Source organism: Silurus aristotelis (genome assembly GCF_946808225.1).
Source record: "Silurus aristotelis genome assembly, chromosome: 6".
Taxonomy (NCBI): domain Eukaryota; kingdom Metazoa; phylum Chordata; class Actinopteri; order Siluriformes; family Siluridae; genus Silurus; species Silurus aristotelis.
In genome coordinates this window covers 28,329,013-28,350,426 of record NC_139579.1, presented here as the reverse complement: position 1 = coordinate 28,350,426, position 21,414 = coordinate 28,329,013, and the positions used below count along the sequence as shown (strand labels likewise).

The window sequence follows — 21,414 nt, the reverse complement described above, 5'->3', positions numbered from 1 at the left end:
CACACAATGTCAGAGGTCTTTGGATCCGGAAAAATTACATTTTCCCTTCCCAAAACTAGGAGACCCAAACCAGTTCCAGCATCACAATACCCCTGAGCACAAAGCCAGCTCCATGAAGAGATACTTTACCTGGAGTGGAAGATCTTTAATGGCCTGCTATAGAGCTCTGACCTCCAACATAATGATCTTCCCAGACCAGTCGATTTTTATTATAATGGGGACTAAATGTGGAAATTGATGTTTAAAAAGCATATATACTAATCTTATGGTCAGGGTTCAACAAACTTGTTGTTTTTATGATCTTTTATTGTTAACCCCCAAAAAACACAAGTCAAATCGAAGCATTTAAATCTTTATTTAACACACGATGCAGAGACAGTCAGGCTCAATCAGTGTAGATCCAGAATTACATCACCAGCTGGCTGACTTTCTCTCATTGGAGTCTGTATCATGTTAGTGTTTTCTCTCATTAGTTGCTCTGCTTTAACTCACACAGCATAAAGCATACAATTGAAAGTGTCTCAGTCCAACTGTGCAGATATCTGAATTTAAGCCAAATTTCAATGTCTGACATTCTAACATTTAAAGAGTGGATGGTGAATAAGCAAAAATAGGACAAAAAGTTCAAGTTCGCTTACACATTTATTAGTTGAGAAAACAAAATACTGCAGTTGCAATATATATATACATACATATATATTATAAAACATTTTAACATTAAATTGTTTTTGGTCTTTTTTACAAATAAGGCGAACAAATAACGAGTTAGTTGTTTTTCAGAACTAATTGGTTCCAATCCAGAATTTGAATGGGATTTCAATGTGCAATAAAGTCCAAGACTCAATCTGGAAACATAATGAATAATTAAATACTGTTCAATCCAGTACATTTAAATGAGACCACAAAACACAAGCAGAGCAAATAATGTGCATGAATTTAGTCTGTACATTCGGTTTACAGCAACGTATTCAAGGATCACTAGACAAATTTAATGTAACGGTTTCATACTGTAGCAGTTTATAGCTAACCCTAACCCTTCAAGTTCAGATTAAAAGTCATGTTTAATCACATGAAATATTGAAATGAAAATAATAAAGTGTTGCTTGTTAAATTATCTGTACATGCCCTAAATAAAGCGCTATCACGAGATAAAAAAAAAAGAATGTGTAAACGAGCCACCGAGCACTCACACACTTTCTGGAGGAACAGGTGCTGTAGGTCAGTGTTGGAGAAGTGCTGAATGTTAGCTCATAAGGAATGTTAATGTAAAGCTGTAGACCTGAAACTTGTTCAAAGCCTCACTCAGGAATTAAAAGGCCACTTTTGGTACTGAACAGTATTATCACTGCTTTTCCTGTTAGAAATGAACTCATATTTATGACACATGAATGAAAATGATTAACTGATGTTATGATGCCTACCGTCTCAATGCATTAAGAATTTAAATGTCAAATGCAAGCATGCAATTTTAAATAGTTTGCTTTCTAATCTAAATATAGGACATAAATATGTGCCAGTGACTGATACTGACTCAATACACAATTTAATAGGTAAAAGCTGTTTAAAATCTATGATGCAACCTTTCCCATTATATTCTTCTGGGTAAGAAAGTGCTTAGGTTTGGGAAAATGCTCCTAAGAGACATAATTCTGCATAGATGAAAATTGTCAGTCAGCGTCACATGCGTTCATGGTGTGTTTATGACAAATGTCATTTTAAACCAATTTCGCATTCCAGCCAGTATCGATCTGAATTCTTTAGCTGAGCACTACATCATGCAGCCTCGTCTATCCAGAAATATAAAGGTGCAAAAACAACAACAGAAACAAGCAACTAAATACTTGCAGTAGGTTTAGTATTGAGGCTTTAAAGTGGGTTATGGGACGACCAAGTGTCTCTCAACACTCCTTCGGAATCCCACTCATAAAGACAATGCTCAGGTGTGTGTTACCGAGTGACAAATCCATCTCATATAGAGGATACTCACGTGTGTGAGTTACTGAATGACAAAGCCCACTCATATAGAGGATCCTCAGGTATGTGTTACCGAATGACACATTCTACTCATATAGAGGATCCTCAGGTGTGCGTTGCCAAATGACAAATCAAAACTTATATAGAGGATCCTCAGGTGTGCGTTACCGAATAACAAATCAAAACTTATATAGAGGATCCTCAGGTGTGCGTTACCGAATGACAAAGCAAAATTTATATAGAGAATCCTCAGGTGTGCGTTACCGAATAACAAAGCAAAATTTATATAGAGAATCCTCAGGTGTGTGTTACCGAATAACAAAGCAAAATTTATATAGAGAATCCTCAGGTGTGCGTTACCGAATGACAAAGCAAAATTTATATAGAGAATCCTCAGGTGTGCGTTACCGAATGACAAAGCAAAATTTATATAGAGAATCCTCAGGTGTGCGTTACCAAATGTCAAATCCCACTGATATAGAGGATCCTCAGGTGTGTGTTACCGAATGACAAAGCCGACTTATATAGAGAATCCTCAGGTGTGCGTTACCAAATGTCAAATCCCACTGATATAGAGGATACTCAGGTGTGCGTTACCGAATGACAAAGCCGACTTATATAGAGGATCCACAGGCATCCAGAGGCGTCTTATGGCATGAGAAATCTGACTCATATAGTATATATACTCAGTGACGTAGCACTAAAGTATCTTTAGGTGTGTGATGGAATGACAGAGCCTCATATATACGATCCTCAGATGTATGCGCTAAAGCCCATTAATGGTAGGAATCCTCAGGTCAAAGTGCTACATAATGATAAACCCATTTCAGTAGAGAATCCTCAGATCAGTGTGCAACAAATTCATGAAGCCGATTTGTATAGATAATCCTCGGGTGTGTATTCATGTAGTTACACTGTTTCTTCATACTGGAGATCCTTGGACTTGTTACAAAATGTACAGTCCTTATAGGTGTTACAGAATAAGACTGTTCATATAGAAAGTCCTTAGATATGTGTTTACAGAATGACAATCCTTTAATATTGAAGATCCTCGGGTGTTGTATGGAATGTCGATATCTATTAATACAGAGGTACTTCGTATAGGTTGCCAAATTATGAAGTCCCTTCATCTAGGGAATTGATGGGTGTGAGTTAGAAAGTGACAAAACTCAGTCATATAAACATTCCTTGGGTTTGTGTTATGGAATGACAATGCCCAATTAAAAAAAATAGATGAAAAAAAATCCTTAAGTTTGTTATGAAATTACAGCCCTTTTGTATATTAGTTTACTGGATGTATATTGCAGACTCTCACAGCCTGGTGTATGGGGTGTGTTGCGACATGATGAAGTCGTATAGAGGACCATTATGTTTGTATGAGGTAATGACAAATCCATTACAAAGGCTCAATGGATTTGTATTATGTGATGACAGTTTGTCCACATCGATGCTTCCGGTTAGTGTAATTTGTAATGATCATGAATGTTCTAAGAGGCTCTGTAGGTATCTTTTGAAAAGACCATCTCTGTGTATACTAAGACAACATAAAGCTGATCATTTTTGGAGGTGCATCTCTCTTGTCCTTATGTCCAAGACTTTTCTGTGTGCTCCAGACTGATTGATTAGGTATGATCATACAGAGGATCCCTGTAAGGTGTTACAGACGACAGAATTCCTCAGAAGCTGGCAAAACCCTGACTACTTTATATTAGTGAATTGTTCATAAAGGCTTTAGGTGTTGTTTCGAATGAGCAAGTCCATTAAATCAGTAGCGCAGTCCTCGGTGGTGTGTTACAGAATGATGACCTGTTGATACAGATTTTGTGGTGTGTTTTTGCATAGTCTTAAATCTCCAAACATATATTATGAACTGCCAAAACATGGGCATATAGACGTTGTGTGCTGCATTATGATCAGGTCTCATTAATTATGTGGTGTGAGATGTCTTGGCAGTGTCGTTGTTGTTCGGTGGGTATTATGGAATAAATAGTTCGTTTTGCTGGCGCATGAAGTCTTTTCATGGAAGTTTTCTTGGGGACAAATAAGGACCCGGTAGAAATTTCTATTTAAATGCAAAAGTGTCAGGAGTATGGGCTTGTCCATACAAAGTTTTTGTGGTATGCCTAATGGGTATGGTCCAAGCTGTGTTCTGGTGTGTTTCCTGTTGATCACGGCTGATCAAATGTGTTTGCAGCAATCGCTGGCCTCCTTCTGGTTTTCATTTTCAGGGAGCTGTAACGAGACTGAAGACACACACACACACACACACACACACACACACACACACACACACACACACACACACACAGTATTAAATTACACATATGGCACACTGTTTGCATTAGTTACAATATACTCTTTTACTAACAAGTGGTTTCCTGTGCATACACACCTCTTTGCGTATAACCTTGGCACGACTCATCTTCACACTCTGAGTTCTGCGCAGACCCTTTGAAGACGATGACTCGTCCTCTGAAAACATTCCATCGACTTCCTCCCCGTGCCCTTCATGTCCGTGCTCTAAATGTGCATTAACAGAAGATTAGGATTTAGGCTGAAGGAAACCATCATAGAGCTTATTTATTGGAGCAAATTGAATAGTATTAAACACTAAAAAGGAGAACTACATTGATAAGAGCTTGAAAGTAAATAAATGCCGGGCGAAATAACCATAGAATCTGCTTGCATTTTGCTGATGTGCAGTACAGGGACAAAAGCATTTTTAGACTCTTCAGTGTGGATAAGCATCTTTTGGAAAATGATTGAAAACGATAGTGTAGCCACGTAGCATTTTTAAATGAAAACACCATTTTAAAATTTATCTGGACAAATAAATGTATTCAAATTTAGCCTTAAATCTATAGCAGGCATAACATTATGACCATCTGCTTAATATTCTGTTTCTCCCCCTTTTGCTGCCGAAACAGTCCTGACCTGTCAAAAATGAACAGCATTAACTTCTTCAGCAATTTGAGCCACAGGAGCCCTTCGCTTTATTGACCCGACAAGAACTGCAGTTGTGGAGATGCTCTGATCCAGTCGTCTAGTCATCACAATTTGGTACTTGACAAACTCAAATCCTTACCCTTGCCCATTTTTCCTGCTTCTAACACATCAAATTCGAGGACAAAATGTTTACTTGCTGCCTAATATATCCCACCACTAACAGGTGATGATGATGAAGAGATATTCAGTGTTATTCACTTCACTGGTCATAAAGTTAAAATGCCATAATGCTATGCCTGGTCAGTGTATGCTGCATAATAGCTATTTTACTGAGCAGTGTCAGATGCCAGAACTATCATCAGACAGAAAAAAGTAAAAGAAAAGTCCACTTTTGGCAGTCTGATCACAAGCTTGATTTATCTCAGTCCGAAAATAGGGACTTGGGTCCTCCTCTTAAACATGTTCCCTTAAGATGAAAGTTGAAGACAAAGTTTACCCTCATCCAACCTTGTGTGAGTGTGTGACTAATCTAGAGTGGGCGAAGAATATTTCTGGAATGTCGTGTCCTTTATTTGGAGATACACGTGATATGTCTGAAGCTTTCTGCAGTGTAAACAAGCTTCTCAAAGTGTACGAGATAAAACCAGTCGCTATTTAAAGTAGTAGCTGCCCAATGCTTGACCTTTAAAAAAGTGGAAACACCTATATTGTGTACATTATTATTATGTATTCTGTACATTATATACCCTCATTTCTCTATATATGAACCGCATACCTTATTTATCTACTGTTATCTATTGTAAATAGGCCACTTATTGCATTTCTGGTTAGATGCTAACTGCATTTCTTTGGCTCTGTACATGTACCTTGCACAGTCGAAGTTGAATCAAATCGAATGTAATCTAATGTAATGTAATCTAATCTAATGTAATCTAATCTAATCCAAAGTAGCAATGCACAGTTACTGCAGAACGGTTCTGATATCTTTTAACCTCTTAAGCATAATTTTATGTAGTTTAATCAGGTTTTTTCAGGGTGCATCTCTCCTAATCCTGCAACACAGTGTCGTGTATGACCTTCTTATGAAAACCAGTAATAAAAATATTCGCACCTAAACCTCTTGATCGTTATTTCTCTGGGGAAAGTTGTGTCAAGACAGAGCTGTGAGTAAGGAATAGAAATTTTTGCAGGATGTGCAAAGTAAACAGAAATGACAGGCTGTAGGTTTATAGTGGATTGTGGTATTCATAGACTATTCTGACATTACTGAAAAAGGCAATGCAGATGCTAGGGTATGTGATGCACTCTATATTTATCCAAGGCTGAGTAAAAGATGGAGAATAAATATCTATACTTCTAGCACACTGATTTAAAGTGTGTGTGTGTGTGTGTTTGTGTGAAAATGTGTCTTTTAAAATATTTCAAGAACCTTGTACTTAATAGATCAGACATAATTATACAGCAGTGTCCATACATGTACATGCTTAGAAAATGATCGCAGTTATTGACAAAAAATGAAGGTTGATCTGCCTACCAGTGCCCTGTGCACTCTGAATGGTCAGCTGTGCCGGTTTCCCAAATGCTAATTGGCTGGAGGGAACCTGGGTGAGGTCAGGAATACTAAAGCTTCTGAGACGCTCACTGATGGCACCTTGTCCCTGTGAAAAAAAAACAAAAGCATGCTGCCAAATTAACTTCCATGCCCATAACTAAATACTCACATACACAAAGATTTTTATTATTATTTATTTTTGAGTTCTGTGGCATAGGATTGCATTTCCCAACCTTAGTATTTCAGCAGAATTCATGATTGTCTTTTGACATCCTGTCATTGTACAGTCACTGTAATGTCGTCCTTCTGCAGTAGCTAACAAAGGAAATCTTTTTCTGAAGATGGTGCCGCTGCTATAAGGAGTGTGTGTGTATGTTTACAACAAATGCCTTCATTTCTACTTTTGTCTTTTGATGTCTCATCTGCCTAAGATGATTTAGTTTGAAGCGCCAGTTCCTGCAGTGCTCATCAGAAATGCCAATTGACAGACTCTTATATCTACCACTAACCACCATTACACTGAACTGTATCTCATTCTATTTGTATCTCATTGTTTAATTTTGTTTCAGGAAGTAAAACAGTAACTTCCAAAGCTTTTGGGAAGTGTACCAGGTCATTCGATTTTGAATAGAAAGAAGAACTATAAGCACAAAAGGGACATGCAAAATCTCTAGCATGCTGTCCAGTCCCATCTCGTGACTAGAAACCTATATGACAAGGCAAGAAAATAGTACCAAACGTACAACATTTCTGGATTTATAAGTTGCATTAAAAGGGGGTACAGGAAAGTCTGCGAAAGTCTTTATCTAATTCTAACAAGTAACATAATTTTTAATGCATTACATGGAAAAAAGTTTGTGGACACCTTTTCCATAAGATTCATATGTGCTTTTTGAACACCCATTTCCACATGCATTCACTATTTGCTGGTATAATAACTTCCACTCTTCTGGGAAAATGTTACACTAGATTTTTGGAGTATGCTTGTGGAGATTTGTGCTCATTCAGCCATATTTAGTAAAGTCGTGTACTGATGGAGGGTGATGAGGTCTGGGGTGCATTCCAATTCAACCCAATTGAGTTGAGGTCAGAGCTCCAACTTCAACCTATGTAAAGCATGTCTTCATTTAGCTGGCTTTGTGCACAGTGGCATTGTCATGCTTGAACAGGTTTGGGTCTTCTAGTTCAAGTGAAGGGAAAATTAAATGCTATCATATTTAAAGACATCCTGTACAATTATGTGTTTCCAACTCTGTGCTAACAGTTTGGGGACAACAAAAGGAACGAAAGAAAGAATAACTTGACATCATTTAAAGGTAAGATTTCTCAACAACATTCAGGGCTATGCACAACACTATGCCAATTAATCACAACAATATCTTACACAACTTCTTTTTATTTTAAACCAAGGTGCCAATAAGTATTGAAGAGGTTTAGTGTGTTGGGGTGTAAAGAAGCAGCACAGGAACTAAACATAAACAAGTCGCAGTGTTACCTGCAGCTCCGCAACCTTTAGCCAGGTACAAAGACCCCTACAAGGTTAGTCTAGTAGAAAGAGGAGAAAGGAAGGGAACCAGAGAGAGAGAGAGAGAGAGAGAGAGAGAGAGAGAGGGGGGGGGGGGGGGGAGACGAGTGAAATATCCAAAGCAAAGCACAGCAGACATGCCCACCATATATATGTGTGTGTGTGTGTGTGTGTGTGTGTGTGTGTGTGTGTGTGTGTGTGTGTGTGGCTCTTCCACAAACTGTTACCATTAACTGGGCACACAATTGCATAGGATGTCTATGGATGCGGTAGAAGTAATGCTTTTTCTTCTTTTTTGGCCTTCTCCATACTACTCTGTCTACTACATCTGCCTCTTTTCATCCAGCTACCTGCATGTCTTCCCTCACCACATCCATAAACCTTCTCCTTGGTCTTCCTCTTTTCCTTCTTCGTGGTGGCTCTATCCTCAGCATTCTTTCACCAATATACCCCGTGTCCCTCCTCTGCACAGGTTCAAACCATCTCAATCGGGCTTCTCTCACTTTGTCCCCCAAACGCCCTACATGCGCTGTCCCTCTAATAAACTTGTTTTCTAAACTTGCCATCCTCGTCACTCCCAATGAAAATCTCAACTTCTTTAACTCTGCTACCTCCAGCTCCTGTCTTTTAGTCAACATAAGGGTATGGTTTACATGAATTAAAGTGGAAGATCTTGAGTGGCCTGTTATAGAGCTCTGATCTCAACCCTATGGAACACCTTTAGTGTGTGATGCTGACTGCACCCCATGCCTTCTCACTCTACATCAGTACCTGACTTTACTAACACCCTTGTTGCTGATGAACACAAATCTCCACAAGCAAACTCAAAATCGAGTGGAACATCTTCCTAGAAGAATGGAGGGGAATATTAACCTTAGAAAAGCACATACCATACTCACGATAAGGTGTCTGCAAACATTTGCCATATATAAACTATATTGGCAAATGTTTGCAGACAACTTATCGTGAGTATGGTATGTGCTTTTCTAAGGTTAAAATTCCCCTTTGAAAAATAAGCGGTAGCTCAGTGGTTGCGATGTTGGACTTTTGATAAGAAGGTTATACGTTTAAATCCAATCTGCCACTATTGAGCCCTTAAAGGCCCTTAACTCTCAACTGTAGAAATGAGATAACAGAAAATATCCCAGTAAAACATAAATATAAATACATCTTTTATGTCTATTGTACAGCCATTCTCTAATCGTGTGGCTTCTCCAGTGTCGAAAGTAAAGAATTAATCTTTGCTTTGAGCATAACCTTGTTTATTAGCTGTGACTATAAAAACAATGACTAGACACCATTAGTAGTAATAAAACAAGTGTGTTAATATGAACCTATTGTTCGTATTACAACTGGAGCTACTTTACGTGCTGTGTTGTTGAAAAAAACAATTATTATAATGATTATTATGTTGTCTGTCTGAATACTTGATTGTAATTGGCTGGAAGGAAGGCGTGTGCTCAAATCATTGAACACACAAGTAGTTGAGGTTTAACTAATGTGTTGCCTTATAAATACTGTAGCCATAGTACCATATAGTTATATAAAATTAACTGTCAAGTTGAAAAATTGTATAAGTGGGATATAAGCGGATTTTCATTATGTCAGGTGGGTCCACATTATGCAGATCAGGTTGCTGGGGTAGTAGATGTTCTTTAAGCTATGCCTTTAAGCTATTTAAAATTCATAAGACAAGATCCTTGTACAGCTGTAACTCTATTGGTCTGACTCTGTAGGACACGAATGTGCAGGAGTGAAGTGCTAACACTGACACAAGCATCAGTTAAGGCTAGTAGTGCTGACTGGCTTAATGTTTGGCTCGAGTAAATGGATGAGTAAACAGAGAAGCTCTGAAAGAATCCTTTGTGAGATAAAGAGGAATGCCTGAGTGTTGTGTATCTATTGCCATGACAGCAAAAAAAAAAAAAAAAACGACCAGAAATGTTTATTCACATTTAAGTTCTGTGTGTGCATGCTACCTTGACGGCAGCAGTGACAGCAACTGAAGCAGCGACGCTAAGACTTTGCCTTCCCAAGTTTACCATGGTCTCATAACTCTTCTCTTTGGCCTGAACGATGTAATCATCTATCTCCTGAAACACACAAACACAAAAAAGTTAGCATGCTTCACAAGGCTGTCTTTTTAACTGCCTGAAAGTGGGCAAGTGGTCGCTTAGTAGTTAAGATGCTGGGCTTCTGATCCGAAGGTTGTAAGTTCAAATCCAAACCCTACCAAACTGGGCCCTTGAGCAAGGCTTTTAACCTTCATCTCTAGAATTAAAATACCAGAAAGTCACTCTGTACACCATGAATGTAATTATGTCTTCAATATGTCTGTTTGTACTGCTGTGCACTAATTGTGTGGTTTTTCCAGTCAAAAGTAAAGGAGTAAAATGAAATGTCCAGTCAAGAGCAGATGCTAAATGCCCCCAGTGTCCTTGCATTGTTAGTGTGGCTTTTGTTCCAATTTGGACAACAGTTTCCCTTTCAAACAGCCTGGATGTTGATTAATGCGTTGTGGGTACCCTCTCTCTTGACGCCAGCAGCGGGTGCAGGAACTTCCTGAAGATTAAACTGGCTCCTCGGGTGTAGGGCGACACCAACCAGATCACCACACACATTTTTAATTCATAGTACAACGGAAACCTGCAGGTGTAAAACAGAAAAAACAGCATTCACTGATAACACCGCAGAAGTTGTGAGTGAGGTCCTCTAGTATATATATATATATATATACATACAGTGTTGTGCTGGTTACTAAAAAAATAGTAACTAGTAACAGTTACTCGTTACTTCATTTAAAAAGTAACTTAGTTACTTTGTTGATTACTTACACCAAAAAATAATGAGTTGCTGTTAAAAGTAACTTTTTAGTTAATTTTTTAAAGAACGTTCTTTAATGTTCCCATTAATGACCTTTTATGCGTTATGGTCTACAAACACAAAACTGAATTAAACACAAAGTCATTTTAAACACTATTTTATTTAAGTCAGACCAACACAAACTGAATATATCACAAGGATTTCTGAAATAAAGAACAAAACAAGCTGAATAATAGATTCACAATAAAAAACTAATGTGGCTTCTGCTGTTGTGTTGAGCTTTTAAACATCTTCCTTTCACATCTGAAGTATGAAAACTATCAACAATGTAGAACATAACACTTCTAGCTTCTAGCATTGAGTTTCTGGAGGAGTTTCAACAGATTGGAGTTGCTGTTTATCGCAGTAGATACGACCTTCAAACCAGAAAGACACAGCTTACATTTGACTTAAAAGTTTTTGTATTTATACTCAACTAAAGTGAAATAATGAGCAAAAATTCCACTTTGAGAAACTCGTCTTGCTCTCGCCTCGACTCGCCATTACTGCCGCACAGACCTGAATAAACGGAGACACGTCCACAGCGCGTCTTCTTTGTGTATACAGTGGTTCATCCACCAATCCTACAATGTGACGCTGCTGTAAACAGGTTAGACTTTGGAATACACTTTGTATTGGAGTTACTTTATTTTTAAAAGTAACGCGTTACAGTATTAGTTATATATATATATATATATATACACAGTGGTACCATGACCTACGAGTGCCTTAATGTACAAGTTTTCCGAGATACGAGCGGTCACTCTGTCGATTTTTTGCCGCTGCTAGATGGCGAAGCCAAAACGCGAAGATTGTGACAAAAATTAAGATAAGCAAAGTAGAAAAAGTACAAAATTGTAAGTTTAGGGATACGTAGTGTACAGTAGTGATAGTAAAAAATGAGTTTTCCCTCCGCCTCTGCTTATCCCTATATATATATATATAAAAGAGTGTGATGTCTTACCATGCTATAGAGAGGTCTGCGATTGTCTCTGCTGCAGTATAAAGAGCAAATACTATCCAATACATCATCCACCGTACCTGCGGAAACACACACACGTAGAGGAAAGGGAAATGAAAAAATATCCTGACAGAGATCGGAAAGGGCTGCTTTTACCTCTTTACAGGACGCATAGATGCTGATTTGACACATGACATCATAAACACAACCCAACCACTTTACAGAGTAATTTTCACAGCGATAGTAACAACAGTTAGTGTGAATCACCTCGAGAGAAAATATAAGCATTATTTCTAGATGCATCACAATTTCGACATGCAAAATTATTATCAAATACATTTTCAATCTCAGACCCTGCAGCCGGACTTCGTCTCTTTCAGTTCCATCTATTTATTTGGTGACATATCTCAGTGGGTTTGTGAGGAAGGAAGGAAATCGAACTTACGTATTCTTTTACACACTTGGTCCTGACTGCTTTGTAGGAGTAATATGCTGGATATAGTGTGCCAAAAAGAAGCCTAAAACATGAACACAAACATATTTATATATATATATATATATATATATATATATATATATATATATATATATATATATATATATATATATATATATATATATATATATTAGCATTTCCATTTTAGTATTTGTTAGACGGTATAATACTGTAGAAATAAAACTAAGATATATTTTAGAGTAGTCGATGTGCCGCTTATATAGCAGATATATAGCTTGATTCCAGATGTTCCTATTTTGGAAAGTTATGTGCAATTCATTCAAATTTAAATAGGGGGTTTAAATATGTCGAGTTTGTGTTTACACACTAAGTGAAAAAAGTTTGTGACACCTTCATCATAAGATTTGTATGTGATTTTTGAACTGCTCATTCCACATTTAATCCCTATTTGCTGTTATAATATACTCCACTCTCCTGGCAATATGTTCCACTAGATTTTGGAGTGTGCTTAAGGAGTGTTAGTAAAGTCAGGTACTGATGTAGGGTGAGCAGTTCTGGAGTGTTCCAATTCATCCCAAAGATGTTCAGCAGGGTTGAGGTCAGAGCTCTTAAGCAGGCCACACAAGATCATATAATCACTGAAAGTCTCCTAGGTTTGGGCCTCATAGTTCAATAACATATTTTCATTGGTAAAAAAAAAACATTAATTTATATATAATTATTAGTAGATGCTCTATTCTTTTATTATTCAGAAAGTGAGCAATAATTTGTGACAAATATTTTACATGTAGATTTCTTCTCGCTACTTTAGCTGCTGCTACACGAATTTGAAAGACTGAGGTGTGTCCTGAGTGTCACATAGAATACAGATTAACATGGCAGAGGTACAGCTGCAGCTTCCTCTTTCCTGTTGTTTTTTTAAAGGGCGGTGCATTAGAAATCAAAAGGCATTTAAGTAAATTGATGATTTGCTATCTGTCTAAACCAAATAAATAATAGTGTACTAACTGTACTATATTTTATTGCATAGCTACATGTTTTGCATCATACTGCATTGAAACACATCGTGTTGAATCCAAAATTAGATTGCACTACATCGCAATGGGGTAATCTGTACTGTATTGCATTGCCTCGGTAGCTGCTTTGTGTGTATCTTTAATTAATCATATTGTTGGCTCTACATCGAGATGTGAATCGCATCAGCCTCAGTATTTGATAGTATATTTAAGTGCTAAGAAAATAGTGTTTGAATCGATTAGATTTGTTAAGCTAAAACATTTGTAAAACTTATGGCCCAATGTCTGACATCGTAAATATTAAGAAAACCCTTTAATATACTCGAGCGTCCTCTTGATAGTGTAGGTGCTTCTTTCTGTTTCAAATTTATAAACACTAATCACCTAAAACATTTTTATTTCATCCTGTAAAACTGCTGGTGAAACTGAGCTGAGTGGAACGCACTATGATCGCGGGTCTGTGTGCTTGTGCGAACCGTGCAGCCTTTAGCGAGACTGCATCCATGCCAGTATATTTTCATGTAACTATGGGAACGACAGCACTGCCTGATACTGTGTGTGTGTGTGTGTGTGTGTGTGTGTGTGTGTGTGTGTGTGTGTGAGTGTAAAGACGAGCTGCTGGAACAATTCCCCTTATTGCTTAACCATCCCTAAGCTATCTCTGTTCCATGTACTAAAAAACAAATAAACACTGTTCCTGTGTAGGACGAACCATGCTATCATCACATGCTAACATCACATGCCATCATAATAGGCTTCAAGGAACTTAAAACTAGATGCTTGGTGCTGTGCAATTAATACAACTTGAATTACTTTTCACTAGTCATATTTGTTTGCTCTTTGCATATTTTTTTGTATGTATTCTTTTCTGTATTCTTTTAATATAGTGTCATATTGGCACACAAGACAAACAGATTTGGTTCTTTTTATAGCTACCTCACAGAATAGTACAGTACATTCAACAAACAGACATTGGATTAAAAAGACTTCCCCAAACTGTTACCACAAAATTGGGAGGCACACAATTGTATAGAATGTCTCTGGATGTGCTAGAATTAAGTTTTCCCTTTACTTGAACAAAGAAACCCAAACCAGTTCCAGCATGACATTGCCCTTGTGTAGAAAGGCAGCTCCATGATGATATGCTTTACATAGTTTAGAGTGGAAGAGCTCTGACCTCAACCCTACTAAACACCGTTGGGATGAAATGACTCATGACTTATGACTGATTGAATCTCACAAATCTCCACAAGCACAATCCAAAATCAAGTGGAACATCTTCCCAGAACAGTGGATGTTTTTATAACAGCAAATGTGGAATGTTCAAAAAGCACATACAAATATCATAGTCACCTGCCCACAAACATTTGTCCATGTAGTGCACCTCAATAACTACAGTGGGGGGAAATAATTATTTGATCCCCTGCTGATTTTGAGAGTTTACCCTCTTATGGTGGGTTTATATTAACAGAGAAAGAAATAATATAAAAAAGAATAATCTAGAAAAAAAAAAGAATCAATGTATATTATATACTTTAGCTTATTGTGAAGTCTTGCCTACACTTCAGAGCCTTTATATCTTATGTTTTCTTGTTTATGATTGAATTTTTGTTATTCCTTTTTTACTACCTGTTTTTTTTTGTCCCAAGTATGATTGTTTTTTATGTTCAGAATATTCCCAAATAAGCTTCTCTACATCGTTTTCCATTCGAAACAATCTTCAGCACTCAATGATATTTAACTGCCTATTCATGACTATGCATTCATATTTTTAAGTTTTCTTTTTCTATGATTTGAAATTGTACTTCCAAATAAATCATCTGCAATTCCAATATATACTATTACAGCAAGTATTAAAGACAGGTCACTGTGTCTAACTAATATCTAAATATGTACTTTTGCCTGCTGTGATCATCGTGACCAGCTCAGGCACTCAAGATGGACTTTGATGTGTTTGAATGAATAGCATTTATATCTTCCAACACATACACGTTATTAATGCGGATATTTAACCTGTGACCTGAAACCATTAATGTTTATATCTTGTCTGTATCAGACGGACATACTTGTGTGACGTGGCTGTAGTATCTTAGATTCTCACAGATAAGTGATCCTCCTTGTGTGCATGATTAACTAAGAGAGGTAAGCACTAATCTTTACCACACTAAACACAAACATAGACGTGTTTGTGAAATGGGGTTGAGTTCCAAGCAATGATTTAAAAAAGTGACTTTTTCTGTGGACTCCAGAGATTTTACACTTTATCTGGGTCGACTTATCTCATTTATACAACTGAGCGGTTAACAACCTGGCAGCTTGGTGGTGCTGGGATTTGAACTCATGAGTTTCTGCTATGAAGTCCATCATCTTAACCACTGAGCTACCATTTCCCACTCTTGTGAATTTTTTGCAATTAAGAACGCGCAATGCTGTCATTATCAAAAATGAATATCTTTATGACTGAGTTGTTGAAACTCTTAACCTGCTCATGTGAAATGACTGGGTGCGAAAACTCAAACCTCAACCTCCAATGAAGGTATGGCTTTGCATTTAGAATACCCTTATTCAGAGAACCTTACAATTAACTGATTTATACAACTAAGAATTTGAGAGTTAACAGCCACTCTCAAGAACCCAGCAGTAGTAGTTTGGTGGTGCTGAGACTGGAACTCATGTCCTTCTGATCAGAAGTCCAAAGTCCAACATCTTAACCACTGAGCTCCATATATGCAATGCCAACGTTTAACAACAAATAATAAATATGCGCTGTATGTGAAATGTTAAGGAACAAAAAGATCTCTGTATCCAGTAAATATGCATTACTGTAGGGAAAACTCTTTATACAGTGGAACCTTGATACTCGTGACCTTGACACTTGGGACCTCGATAGTTCGCGACTTTACATCTGGAACAAGTAACTCATGAAAAATCTGATTGTTCGGAGTAAGACTTCAAAACAGAGTTTGTACTAATAAATGTTTGAAAAACTATTTTATTATTGTATTATTTATATAAAGTAGTAAATAATACATTTATGACAAGGAATTCACAATGTTTGTTGAGTTTACAGTACATGTACAATTCCCCTTGTAAAACGATTCATCAAAAGGAGTCAAAACCTTGTGGGGTTTTTTTGTTACTCGAGAGGGTCATAGAACGCAGCCCCCCGCGAGTATTGAGGTTGCACTGTAGTTTTAATGTAAAAAGATAAACGGATTCTTGGGCTGCCAATGCATACGCATCAATATTATAATGTTTACTAGATCAATATCACACACCATACAAACAATCCATGTTTTAGAACAATCATTAAGACCAGTCTGATCCTCGTATCCTCATGAGCAAATGGATTAAAAAGTTTTAGGTTGCTTTGGATAAGAACATCTGCAAAATGAATGTAAAAAATCTTAAAACAGTATTAAATGTAAACAGGGTCTTGGACTACTTTCCAGTGACAAAAGCTCTGAGCCTGTCTGATTATTTTAGTCCGTGATTTTGTGCAGATGACACCTTGTTTTAGGAGGGAGTTCATTGCTGTTACTGACTGTATTTAGTCTTGTCGTGTATGTAGCAGTGATATTCAAATCCTGGAATAAAATCGATGCTTCTCGTACACTTCATGGTTCTTGTGTTCATCATATTTTCTGGTTCTAGAACTTTTTGGGTGTCATGATGTGAACGGAACATGATCACATGATCTTAAGATCGCCAACATCCGGGTTTGTTCAATATACAACCTGCTCAAAAGTCACTCATTCAGTGCAATCTTTTTTATTGCTGTCTGGATGTGAGTTTTTTTTTTTTTTTTAACATTACACTTAATCCAAAACCAAATAACTCTTTTTAACCCAATAGTATTTGACATATTTCTATCAAGACTGTCATTTTTATCACCTGACTGGCTGTGACGAAACCTTTACACACAGAAATGACTGTTATTAATTCAATTCAATTCAATTCAATGTTATTTGTAGAGTGCTTTTTACAAATTAGACGAGTAGACTCAAAAGGAAACCAATCTTCAACTGGGTGGAACCAAACGTCTACTTATTATATTTCCATCATTGTTGTATTTATCACTACAACCTTTACTATACCACAGAAGCTGTTCACCCAAGTAAGCGCACAAGCAAAAATCTTCAGTAGAAAAGTTCATTGTAGTTCTGTAATGCTGTTTTAAATATATAGTGAGGAAGTTTCAACAATACGAGTCAGGGCTGGTCCTCTGGAATGTTTCAGCATTCTTTAAACATCATTTGCTGTCACTGTTGAACTACATATCTACAATATGCATATGGGAATGTTAGATTTGCATACTGGCCTGCCGTCTCACTGACGGGTCACATGAACACATATGCAAAGAGTCTGATTGATGCTAAGCGTGCGCACGAGTTAAGACAAAGTCAATATGGTCTTAAAATGGTCTCAATATGGACTCAAATTAAAATCACGCAAATGAGTCTGGTTCCCTTTCAAGGTTTCTTACTCATACCATCTTAAGGAGTTTTTTCTTGCCACAGTCACCTCAGGCTTAATCATCAGGGATAAACACACATGATGCGCTTAAATTAAACAGTTTTTGTTCTTTAATGCTTACGTTCTTTAAAGCTGCTTTGAGAGAAAGTCCATTGTAAAACGCGTTATAGAAATAAACTTGCAAATGTCACGTGATGGAATCACAGTTGTGAATGAATAATTAACCTGAATATTCATTACAACTATTAATTTTTCTTCTACATGTAATGACAATGAGGTTTCATGTCATCCTGTATTTATTATGCATTTTTCCCCTAATTGGGCAGGGAAATCTTGTATGCGCTTTCGGACACGGGACTGCTTTTAATGTTTAGGAAGGTTTCCAACAATTTTTGCAAGGTGTGCTATTTTGAATTGCAGTGCTGTAGGTTTTCTGGATATTTACTGCAGTGATGAAGCACAGTGGTACGTGGCGTACATGTTACGTTAATGGCATACACGTTTGAGCTGAGGTCCACTTACAATAACACAAGGCTACTTGTGTGTCTGATCCTCGTTAGTTTATAATTTACTTACTTAGTCTTTATTTCATGTTTGAGCTTTTCTATTATCTGATACTTCAGAAAGTAACTCTTTGCTTTTTCTCTTTTAGCAGGCTATGAATTGCGTTTGAACCAAGGGTCATTCGTGCGGTATTGCAGTACATTTTGGTACCCTCTATGCAGAATCAACAAGAATTGTTACTAGTTCTTTACATATGATAACCCACTCTAAATCGTAGGAAAGATCCGTTTAAAATGGATTTTACGGCCTCGCAATCCAGCTACAGCAGCAATCTAATGTCATATTTACCTCCAGCCAGGCGTACAGGAAGTAATGAGTTATTCAGACGAATTAAGACTTCAGGAGAAGCTTTTAGTTTAAAGGCTGTATTTATTTATTTACCGTACAAGAAGGGAAAAATAGACTTATGCACCAGTTAAGGACTTATGAACTATATATTGAAAGAAAAAAAGTATATTTTAGTTATGCAAGACAAAACGCAGCGTTTTAGTGACTCTCACAAACTCCTCTGTCTTCCAAATAAATACATTTAAACATTTTCCCTCAGGCAAGCCCTGGTTGGAATAGTTTGCAAAGATGTGCAACCAAAACATACCAATGAACCATCTTGCTAATGAGCTATTCCTATAGAACAAGACATCCCCCCCCCCCCCAGGGGGTGGGACATATAATTCCCAAGAACAATTTTTTTATAAATGAAAAATAATGGGTGAATCATGAAAAAAACTAAGAAAAAAAAAAAAAGGTTAACCTTTTTCCTGGATGTGGTGAACTATCAAATTAAAAACCCTAAAACAATACATTACTACATACAAAACTTTTTAATCTCTATTCCCCTTAGCTATCGTTTCATACAGGTAAGAAAAACAAAAAATCTCTGAAACAAGAGCAACACTTTAAGTGTCACTATGCTGTTAGAATACAGCCAAAATGTCCTTGATTTCTCAAGAATGTTTACACCTCCATGTGTACAAAGACAGCACTGTGATGCAGGTAGATGAATAACAGTACCAGGTTTCTCAATCCTTTTATTCAGACAAAGGTTTGTGGACAACCGAACATAAGATTGGTATTTTCCTAAACACCCCATTCCACATTTAGTTCCCATTGTTGTTATAATAACCTCCACTCTTCAGGGAAGTTGTTCTAATACATTTTGAGTGTGTGCTTGTGCATATTTGTGCTCTTTCAGCAACAAAGATATCAGATCACTTCATGAGTTTTGAAGCTAAAACGTCAACAAGGCTGAAAATATATATATATTTTTTAGGAAGGTTATCAGGCTTGTGAATGACACTCATCCACTGCCCACCATCACTGCAGACACAGATTACCCCTTGACCCTGAGAGATGTCAACTAACACAACCCTTCCTACACACACATGCACGCACACACACACACACACACACACACACACACACACACACACGCCCACAACGCAAACCTCAACATTGAGTACAGACGACCTCTGCATATTTTGCACACACACATCCACCCCTCGCAAATGGAAATACCAACATGGACCCAATCTACTTCGACGGGATTTTGCACAAATCTTTCTACGACTTTCACATTGTACTACACATGCACACACTTCTGTTTCTTTCATTTGAACCATCCAAACCTTTTTTTTTTTTTACATTAATAAGTACATTTTTTTTTTTCTTTTCATGCCATGGGCTTTTTAGAGGTAGTAAGAATATAACCCTAGGTTTATGTGTAAGTGTAACAGACTTTCCTGTGCATATGACAATAAACTCTTGAATCTTGAATTACAGGGAGCCTCTGGCAAAACTGTCAGTTTGTTTGTTTAGACGTAAACCGTTTATAACCTTGTAAGAATATTATAACCTCTGCCGTCACACACACACACACACACACACACACACACACACACACATTTTATATATGAATATATATATATATATATATATATATATATATATATATATATATATATATATATATATATGAATATAAATATATATATATATATATATATATATATATATATATATATATATATATATATATATATATATAAAAAGCCATGCCAGGGTTGGTTCTTTAAGTTACATTGTATTCGTTAAAACATAAATCATGTTTTTTCCAACAAAAATATACACACATGCACATTTTATGGATTTAAATTATAAGCAGTAACAAAAATTTTTATATTTCTGCTATAATATCGCTTTATTTATGATATGAAGTGGTCGCACGAGCGCCCTGTTCAAACTACTAGTTAGCCAACTGCTACGTTACAAAAAAAAAAAAATGCACTTACAAACTATTTATAAATATACAAAAAAATAAACATAAATCAGGGCATTTATATTTCTACTCACACAACAACTCTGGATATAATCCACGAAACCATTTCTCGTTCTGTCCGCCGCCAGTTTAACCACAAACCCTCTCTCCCGATTACAGAACCAATATATAAAGTGGGATAGAGGAAGTTTAACTGTTTTGTGTTCCAAATTACGTCATAGTCCCTACCTAGGTGTCCTATATATTATACAGAATACTCCCTACCTAGTGTACTTTTTTTACAATCAGATCCGATTGGTATTCGACTCCTAAACTTTCGCTTGCAGCATATACAGTACGGCTGGCAAACAGAAAAGAAAACGAACAAAACGATTATTATATCGCCAAAACAAGGTCAAAACATTTAGATACTTAAATAGGACTTTTTAAGATTTGTTGTCCTTGCATTGGAATTAATGAAACATATTTTGTCCATTTTGTTGGCTAAAGAATAACAAAAAACGTTAGGACTGACTGATAGATGTATTATCCAATCACAACCCAGCATTATGTCTAATCCCCGCCCCTCTAAACGCTGATTGGATAGATTGCGTCTGTGACGCCCAGCTTGTTTCCTGATGTCCTGTTCCTGCACAGCTCAGTGTTTTTGTTCTAACAAAATGCTTTATCCTTAATAACCTCAATAATTGTGTTAGATTATTAACAATAATGATGATAATAGAAATCACAAATGCTTTTGGAGGGAAATATCCTGATTAGAGCTGGATAACAGCATATTACTGAACAGAGTATAGTACAGTATGCAC

At 36.8% G+C, this 21,414-nt stretch overlaps 2 protein-coding genes and 1 long non-coding RNA gene across 5 annotated transcripts in view; 1 reads left to right on the top strand and 2 right to left on the bottom strand.

Annotated features, from left to right (window-relative positions):
* LOC310727771 (up-regulator of cell proliferation-like) overlaps positions 1-21,414 on the bottom strand; it is a 189,616-nt gene that overhangs the window by 114,491 nt on the left and 53,711 nt on the right. The gene's annotated exons all lie outside the window — the stretch shown is intronic.
* Positions 254-3,823, top strand: LOC310727946. Of its 3 annotated transcripts, XR_014534120.1 has the most exons (3): positions 339-2,133; positions 2,324-3,078; positions 3,109-3,823. It is a non-coding gene; the product is annotated as an uncharacterized lncRNA (long non-coding RNA). The 3 variants fall into 3 exon arrangements; XR_014534118.1 differs by having other exon boundaries at positions 254-2,133; positions 2,372-3,823; XR_014534119.1 differs by having other exon boundaries at positions 254-2,133; positions 2,324-3,823.
* On the bottom strand, positions 3,659-20,830 carry reep3a (receptor accessory protein 3a). Its single transcript, XM_083544934.1, has 8 exons — positions 20,683-20,830; positions 12,266-12,338; positions 11,824-11,900; positions 10,523-10,643; positions 9,977-10,090; positions 6,455-6,578; positions 4,367-4,494; positions 3,659-4,217 (listed from the first exon to the last, which is right to left on the bottom strand). Exons 1-8 carry the CDS (start codon positions 20,712-20,714, stop codon positions 4,143-4,145), a joined length of 744 nt encoding a protein of 247 aa, XP_083401060.1. The 5' UTR covers positions 20,715-20,830; the 3' UTR covers positions 3,659-4,142.

Bases quoted from the DNA above. Each gene is read 5' to 3' on its own strand.
- reep3a (XM_083544934.1), bottom strand. From the start codon at position 20,714: ATGGTTTCGTGGATTATATCCAGAGTTGTTGT. The intron at 10,091-10,522 runs GTACCCACAACG...TGTGTGTTTCAG, and splicing joins TGCTGGCGTCAAGAGAGAGG to GAGATAGATGATTACATCGT. The intron at 4,495-6,454 runs GTAGGCAGATCA...ATGCACATTTAG, and splicing joins TCAGAGTGCACAGGGCACTG to AGCACGGACATGAAGGGCAC.